At 34.7% G+C, this 9034-nt stretch overlaps 1 protein-coding gene across 4 annotated transcripts in view; it reads right to left on the bottom strand.

Moving 5' to 3' along the window:
• Positions 1 to 1433: 1433 nt before the first annotated feature.
• LOC111445483 overlaps positions 1434 to 9034 on the bottom strand; it is a 9797-nt gene continuing 2196 nt past the window's right edge. For 2 of the 4 annotated variants that reach the window (XM_023083883.1, XM_023083885.1), the window contains 12 exons: positions 8661 to 8764; positions 8478 to 8528; positions 6891 to 7062; positions 6459 to 6779; positions 4925 to 5128; positions 4313 to 4807; positions 3971 to 4180; positions 3379 to 3567; positions 3093 to 3253; positions 2497 to 2649; positions 2314 to 2395; positions 1434 to 2225 (listed from right to left, as the gene is read on the bottom strand). In XM_023083883.1, the coding sequence (XP_022939651.1) occupies positions 1836 to 2225; positions 2314 to 2395; positions 2497 to 2649; positions 3093 to 3253; positions 3379 to 3567; positions 3971 to 4180; positions 4313 to 4807; positions 4925 to 5128; positions 6459 to 6779; positions 6891 to 7062; positions 8478 to 8528; positions 8661 to 8764 (2532 nt within the window). In that variant the 3' untranslated portion in view covers positions 1434 to 1835. Of the gene's footprint in view, positions 2242 to 2313; positions 2396 to 2496; positions 2650 to 3092; positions 3254 to 3378; positions 3568 to 3970; positions 4181 to 4312; positions 4808 to 4924; positions 5129 to 6458; positions 6780 to 6890; positions 7063 to 8477; positions 8529 to 8660; positions 8765 to 9034 lie in introns of all 4 variants that reach the window. The other 2 variants (XR_002710862.1, XM_023083884.1) reach the window with 2 other exon arrangements.

Here is a 9034-nt window from a genome sequence, read left to right on the forward strand (position 1 = left end):
ATATATAATTTAAAAGAAAACAATGGTTAAGCAGTTGTTTTCATATCATTTATTCAAAATACGCAAATAATAATTTTTTTTTTTTTTTTCTAAAGAAAAATGTCGACTATTAATTTATATATAATTTAAAAGAAAACAATGGTTAAGCAGTTGTTTTCATATCATTTATTCAAAATACGCAAATAATAATTTTTTTTTTTTTTTTCTAAAGAAAAATGTCGACTATTAATTTATATATAATTTAAAAGAAAACAATGGTTAAGCAGTTGTTTTCATATCATTTATTCAAAATACGCAAATAATAATTTTTTTTTTTTTTTTCTAAAGAAAAATGTCGACTATTAATTTATATATAATTTAAAAGAAAACAATGGTTAAGCAGTTGTTTTCATATCATTTATTCAAAATACGCAAATAATAATTTTTTTTTTTTTTTTTTGTATCATTTCCATCTTTTTCAAATTTAGGAATTATAAATTATGGAAATTTTATGTTTGGTTTGAAAAAAGTTCATTATATTTTTTAACATTAAGATATTTAAATTTATCATTAAAGTTCAAAATTAAACTCGACCTTTAAAAATGTTTCATTTTAATCTCTAATTAACTGAATACATTAATCAATTAAAAATAATTCACAGCAATTTTTAAAATTAAAATAATAATAAATACATTACAAACAAAAAAAATCTCTCTAACATTCCATCTTCTTTGTCCTATAATTTGAGGACTAGGCACTCTCGGTAAATCTTAAATTTAGTTCGGTAAAAATTAAATTCTATTAAACAATAATAACGAATTTCATATACTAAAGAGTGTCGCGGCATCAAAAAAAAAATCTACAATAAACTAACTAAAAAGGATCAGAGAAAACCAAACTAAAAGTGAACAAAAAATTCATATATTTAAATCGTGGTTTAACATTCAAAATTAAAAACAAAACAACTCCATTTCAAACCTATTGTCAATATTTCGATCTTATAGCAAAAAAATATATAGAGAGAGAGAGAGACTAGGCTACTACTTACCAGACGAGACCTCCAAAGCTACAATAGGAGGAGATATGGGCAAATTTATTGATACTATGTACAAAATTTGTTAGCAATGACGACAGTAAACAATATCATATCATTGTAGAGAGTTATGATTCCTAAGAAAGTTTGCAAACAGAGAAAAAGAACCAAAAACATCACAATGAAACCATTTACTATTGTAGAGAGTCGCGATTCCTAATAAAGTTTGCAGAGAAAAAAAACCAAAAACATCACAATGAAACCATTTACTATTGTAGAAAGTCACAATTCCTAATAAAGTTTGCATACAGAGAAAAAGAACCAAAAACATCACAATGAAACCATCTACTATTGTAGAGAGTCACGATTCCTAATAAAGTTTGCAGACAGAGAAAAAGAACCAAAAACATAACAATGATGGGACCAAAATTGCCTTAATAATGGCTATATTTCAGTTGTACAGTACCAAAAAGAATTTCCCTATATCCTTGTTGATATACGAGGTATGCTGAATAAAGAAGAAAGAATCATAAAGAATAGTGAAGCACCTCTCCCAAAACCAAAAGAAAAAAAAAACCTGATGTTCTTCTCTGCTAATATGCGCCTCTCCAAGAACCGAGCTGCAATTTCACCTTTTTGTGCCTTCCCTCACTTCTGTTGCCTGGAACAAACATATTGCTCTGTAGAGTGTGAGTAATTATAATTCAGAAAGAACTCAAATTCCCTCTACTACGTACCAAATGTTATCATAGGAGGAGGAGGAGAGTCTTTCTTTTCATCTCTTCTGTTCTACCACTTTCTGAAAGGCTCAGAATTCTAAATCTCATCCTCCAAGTGATTTCTGCTTGTATCCAAATTTTATCCGCTCAATTAGTTTTACTTTTGTGGTTCTCTTCTTCTCCATCTTCAGTCTGTACTTTTCTTCTCTCTCTCTTTCGTAAATCCCTTTCCAATGGACTTCTCCTGTTAATGGCCATAGCCCCATTTTGTCTTTGCTGCCTTCGTCGTCAGTAGCTTCTGCTAGATCTTCATCCATGCTCTTCAACAACGTGAAGTTGAAGTATCTTGCCCACATGAATCTCATGCGTTGTTCAACTGGATGCTGTTCTTCGTGGAAACCAGATTGAGGGTTGATGTAAACCATTCTCCGCCCACTGTGGTAAGCCCAGACATTGACTAGGATTTCCAATATCCGACAGTAACAGTGTTTCTTCTGTTCATCATATAAACTAACAGGAGTTGAGAGAGAGAGAGAGAGAGAGAATTGTATGGAAGGAAATGGATTGGATTCAAATCCATACCTCAAGATATGACGAACCCAACAAACATCCATTTGGCTGACTCTGGTTTCTATTCAGAGCATCAAGGTAATGGGTGAACATCCTGTAGATTGCCTCCTTTACATTAAAACAACGACCAAATAATGAAGGAAAATAACTGTATATGGGTGGGTTATGAACTCCAGGAAACTTTCTACTAATCACCTGGAAAACATGATGAACTCCAGGAAGGAAGGGGTTGGCATCACCCAACTATGGAGGGAAGACCAGCGACCACCATCTTCTGGCATAGGGGGAAGAGCTCCCACATTTGATGACAACCCGAACATCTTACGAAAGGTGTTCTCGAAGGTGGCTCTGCAATCGTTTGGAGTAGACTGAGCTATAGCTATTTCTCAACTATAACAAGGGTCAAGCCCACTCAATCAAATGTTCATGAAATATAAATAAAACCGAACATTAGTGCATTCTCAGGCATATTTTATATACATTTACTATATAATTTCAGGCCATTTATGAAGGTATGCACATCCACAACGGACATTGACACAGGCATCAGTTCTTCGTATACGATTTTAACATCTTTTCCAAATGACATCCAGAAACTCAAAATGTCTCATATGTGTAGGAACAAGGGATTATGAATCATTGTTTGCAGTTTCCTGGCTCAAAAAAATCAAATGCACTAGAGAAATAAATATGTACAAGTAAAATACAATCAAATGATGTCATCCCAGCATAGAGCATTCATCCAAACTTGCTTTAGATTACATGTTTTTCCTATGAGATATGTAAATTACCTGCAGTGACCACCGTTCAAGATATCGCACAGTGACCAGAAAGTAGGAGCAGTGCTTCCACGATTCACTTGCAAGTGTGCCCAGAAGTATATAACATCTCCTTTAGGATTGTCCATTATAGTGCCTTCCAAAACATTTTCAGCTTGTGTGCGTAAGGAAACCTGTTTAAAGATAAAAGCTTGACTGATAATTGTAGTTCTGTATGACACCCTATCCACCCAAGGAACGGGAGGGGGACACTTCAGCAAACTTTATACTTTGTAATAGTCAACCAGTATATCAATACCTTTCTTCCAGAAGCCCGCCACGATTGAAACCCAATCCAAGGTCTCTTATGAATGTTATCGATCTTATCTGCAATGGCAAACATTCCTCCAATCTCGCAGAGAATGTCCAGATAGTAAGAGTCATTCAGGAGAGGAAGCCGTCCAACAGCATTGACATCATCAGATCTTAACCTCAGTGCTCTTGTGGACTGCATAAAGTTTAAGATAAATTCTTTACAAACTCAAACACAACAAGATCAAAACTTGCTTATGTGCCCTTAAGAAGTGAACGAAACTCAATTATTGGAATAGAACAGTGAAAAAGAATATCCAAGAGAAAGGGAAAAGAAGGAACTCATTCCACACAGTTTCAAAAACTTTTAAGGAAAATTTCAAGAGCTAAGCATCAAATTAGTAAAACTTCAAACTAAATGAAATAGCTTCCAGCATGAATTTCCAAAAGAATTCGGGCTTAGAAATAAAACAGTTATGAGCAGTTCTAAAAAAATAGATGAGTGAAACCGATTCTTACGCAATTGACTAAGAAAACAGAAACAAGTAGAAGTAAATGGAAAGTGTCACTTGATAAAACAAAGAATAAATGGAGCGCACAAGACTTAGTCCACGGTACAAAGAACCATGGTGCATGAATGGCCAAGCTCCAGGACCACTGTATATCTCATAAATGGTTACAGTCTGTCCTATCCTTTCAAGCTTGCCTTCATCCCATTCATTTGCTTCAAACTTGAGTTGTTCTGATTTCCGGGTATTTCGATATATTTGATTCCATGTACCAAGATCTCGCTCCATTCTTTCTTGAAACTACAGAAAGGGAAGACGATTCTACATTTAGCTGTCTATTCAAGAAGGATAAGTGAGAAGGGAAGTTCAGAAACAGGACAAGGAAATGGTTCGAGAGTGTAATCCAATTTCAAGAAGGGTTCCATAGTATACCTCTTCCATTTCAACAGTTCCATACTCTGCAGCATTTTCTATTTCCTCCAAAATACCCCAGTCTTGCGAAGTTGGAACATCTTGCGCCATAGTCCCATTTTCAGTCTCAGAAAAACTGGTAAATTGTGCTTCAAGAGAAAAAATAACACTGGATTTACTTAATGCTGCAATCCTCCCTTCATTATCTGCATTTTTGTCAATTATCTGCACCATTTCCTTCCTGAACAAATTCCATTCCCATGACCCTAGTTGAAGCTGGGAAACAGAACCTGGAAGCTTAACATCTGATGGGAAATTCAGAACATTCTCCAGGAGCCGTACATAACCAGTAACACATTCTGATGCAAGTATATTCTTAGCAAGCAATTTTCCAGCAGAAGCTATAGCACATGCAAATCTGGAGAGCTTCCCATCTGATATCATTCGTGAGAAAGAGCTCAATAAGGCATCCGGATTATGCTTTGGAAAGATAACCCCATGGACACCACCAACGATCTGAGAACCAGAACCAGAGAAAATGCATGAGATAAGAAACAGCACAAGGAGAAAGATGAGGGGGGATGTCAGGAGTTGTGCAGTTACATCATGGCAGCATATCTCAAACAAGCTTACATAATTTCTCAAGGCAGGTAAATCAGGCACCATGATTGGGATTTCAAAGGACATGGCTCGGATAAGTAGAGGAGGAAAACTCTGAATTTCTTGTGAAGATCCATAAAGCACAATGTCAGCCATCATCAGTACATTGTTGACATCTCCATTTAAGCCATAATGTGTTATAGATCCATCAGGAAGTCCTAGACGTGAAGCAATTTCCTGCAGGTAGGTTTAAAGACAGATCCCTTGTCAGACACCGCCTTTTTCTCTTGTCGTAAGACAGATCCCAAGAGTGAAGTAAAAAGAACTTAGGAAGGATAATTTATTTTCTTCTTCTTCTTTTATTTATTTGTTTACTTATTCATTAGTAGTATTATTACTATTATTACTATTATTATTTTGAGAAAAATCAGGTGTAAAACAACAGCGTACATGATAATGAGGAAAGTTACCAAAAAGGAGTATACGGAGATCAAGAATAATGAGGCCAATAACAAGCATTGGCATAACAGTGTAAGATGAAGAAGAAAAAGAATCCTACATCAAACAATAAACAATCCCTGCAAATTCAATATAATTTTACACCCAAGAAAATAAGAGAAACCAGGTAAGTGTGTGAAGCGTTTAAAAAGAAAGAAAGCAAATGACTGACTTCCTAAAGAAGCAAAGGAAGATCATCTACGTGGCCAAATTGAACTCCATGCTGGAATAACTGGTAACATATCATTGGAAAATTATTAGACAACAAGAAAGAGGATAATATGAAAACTTTAGAATATAAGCTTGCTTCACATGGTTTAGTTGGTGCATGATCATTTGAAAACAAAAGCTAGACTTCGGAATAATATGTTAATCCATTACACACTTCATCAAGTCAGTATTCACCCAAATTCTGTTCAACCAGGATCCAGAACAATAAGAAAAATGGGAAAATCTATCGATCGTCAACTTCAGAATATAATTGTGAGATCCTACATCGGTTAGGAAAGAGAACGAAACACCCTTTATAAGGGTGTGGAAACCTCTCCCTAGCATACGCGTTTTAAAAACCTTGAGGGGAATCCCGAAAGGGAAAGCCCAAAGAGGACAGTATCTGCTAGCGGTGGGCTTGGGCTATTACAATAACAATGTCTATTCCCTTTTTTTCTTCATAATTTTACATGCCTCTATTTTGTTCCTTTTCTCCCCACCACAAGATGTTAAAGACCATAAAAAGGAAATGAAGAAACAAACCACAAGCATAACCTTTATAAACAATCTTCATGTGCTTTCAGTATAGGATGTAAGTGGCGATGAATCATCCAATGGTCAGAGAAGAATCAAGTTAGAAATTTCAGATAAACTATACATCATAAAAGTTGGAACTAGACAGTATTCCCTTCAATCTCCACATCAGTATACAACTTGGATATCCTTTCACACACTTGAAGCAAAGGAGGCACAATGCGCCCATATGATACATGAACTAAGTAAAACTGTTTCAAGCCCCCAAGTGATGACAAATAAATAAATAAAATTGTAAGTTCAAAGTGCAAAAGAGATTAAATACCTTTAAAGCATCATGGGACCCATCGGTTGAATTACAACATAGGAAAACAAATTTAAATGATCCTCCTACTTCCTTCCTCTTTGCATATATTTTGAGTAGAGGTCCAATGCTATGCATAGCCACAGCATAGTCCCACGACAGCTCATTTGGGAAGAACAAACTTCCAACGACGAGAACCAGTATATCATTTTCATCAAATCCATTTTTCTCTCTTAACTGACTTTTGGAGTGAGCATTTTTGTAGTTTTCTGCAGCATAAACATCTGCTGGGGATCCAGGAATCACATGGAAGTTTCCGTTGTCCAAAATGCTATACAACATCTGATATGGTAAGAAAGTGGCAAAGGCATAAGAGTGTTGAATGTGAAACACAAGACTTACTATAAATAACCACAACATCCAATAAAAAATAGAGATGAAGGCAAGAATTACTGGGAGGGCAAAGTCAAGGAACACGACAACATTAGCCCTTCTGAAAGAACTATTCCAATGTGAAATAAGACGTTTCCAGCCCCTTTCTTCATACATTGGCAAGCGGTTGGCTAGGGTATCTTCTCGAACAATCCATATGAGTGGTAATGAACAAAAAGGTTCCTGCATAAGGCTGCAGAAATATAAACCTCACTAATCATAGTATCTCAATTCTCAAACTAAAACGATATGTTACATGATTATCATATGCTTTTAAGCATGTGAAACAATAGAACCCGAGATATTGTTATCTGCACAAGCAAACCCATGAACTTACCTTTTCATCGCAGTTTCTTTTACAAGTTTCAAGCTCACATGTAAGCTAAACGTCTTGTTTCTTTGAAACTATTACCAATTCCTCCCACTAAAATCAGAACCATTGGAATCTCCATACATAATGTTCCTTAAAAAACAGGCACTGTTTATTGTGGGTTGGATTCTTATTAGAATCGTGAACACTGATCATGGCTAATTTATTTTTTAACAAATTTGTTAGTTTATTTTTTATCATTTCTTAAATGTAGAAATATATCGACAGACAGTAAGTTAACTTCTTTTTTTTTTTTTTTGCAGGTCAGCTTTGATAACTTCTCTATAAGATAGCTCTTCCAATCAAACTAACTCACAGTACTCGGTAGTTAAGTTTATAAGTTGCCTTTTGTTTTCATAACAATATCCCAACGAAAACATATTTGAAATTACATTTTGAAAGTTGAATTTCCCTCTTAGAGCAACTTGTGGTTTACAACATCTTCAATTGTTATTTCACTTGTGAAAAAATAATTTACTTATAGTACACTCAATCTTTATAAGCCACCAATTTCACTTATTTAATTTTTTTTTTTTTTTTTTTTTTGAGTCCAACAATGTTGGAGTGGATTAAACAATCTACCCTCTATGAGAAAAATAATATTTTAACTAGTTGAGTCATGCACACGTTTGCCACCTATTTCGCATTTCTATAAACGTGCCTCTACAACAATCTATACGGCTCACTTAATGTATATCAATTGCCCAACCCTTGAAGCTAAAAGATTTCACTTTTAAAATGAAATATGTTGCCTTGATATCTAGACCAATAGCCCAGCTCTTGGAGCTTAAAGGTTATACTTTAAAATGAAACAATGTATTATAAAACCCTCTCAATTCACATTTAGCATGTTAAATCTCCAATAAGCTATGTACCAATGAACATGAGACTAACAGAATCCCATGCTTAAACATCAACGAATTTCCGGTTGATCAAAAGCAATTAGGACGTGTTCTTAATATCTATTATCTAAAAACTAACACAAAATCTAAAAAGGAAGAGATGGACACAATTCCAACTACAATAGTTTATAATAAAAAAAATCAAAAAAATAAAAGTTGCACTAGTTGTGTGCCCATATTCTGTAGTCATGCCTATTGCAACTAAGTCCATGAAGCACATCACAAATACCGTTAGACCAACAACCAGTTACCACATTGCAAGTATAGACAAAGATTACATGACTAACGACTCCACAAGGTAGTTTATGCCATGAAGAAAAAGAAAAGAAAAAAAACCTTGCGATTGCTCTCTCTGCTTCCAAGGAGTCAGCAATAATACCATCATATCTGGAAAGAAAAATTAAAACAGAATCATACGAAAGTAGTCCCAGAGAATTAAAGACAAAGGAAAAAAATAATCACAGAACAGAAAATAAAATGGTGACAAAACTGTTTAACGAACAAAAAGGAAGCATGTACATTGACCAGTCAACATGACCATAATGCTCTGGACTTAATATTGAAAGTTGGACACCTATCTGTCTCCACATTGAATGTTTACTTCCACTCTCTACGGAAAAAATCTGTCAGATACACCTTCGTGAGGATAAAAAAGAAATAATTGTAACTAAAAGTTAAAACATCTTTAAATTTGTAAGAGAACCCAATCATAAACAAGTACATAAATCTACAAAAAAAAATTCATACGCCACATGAACTGGAAATGGAAACATATCACCACTACAATGGACAAAAGAAGGCAACTCTTCATCTTCTACTATCGTACATGTGAAATAAAAATCCCAAAAAAAATATCTTTTTTAAATATAAATCACCCCCCCCCCCCCCCCCCC

This window comes from Cucurbita moschata, unplaced genomic scaffold, assembly GCF_002738365.1.
Source record: "Cucurbita moschata cultivar Rifu unplaced genomic scaffold, Cmos_1.0 Cmo_Scf00007, whole genome shotgun sequence".
Lineage (NCBI taxonomy): Eukaryota > Viridiplantae > Streptophyta > Magnoliopsida > Cucurbitales > Cucurbitaceae > Cucurbita > Cucurbita moschata.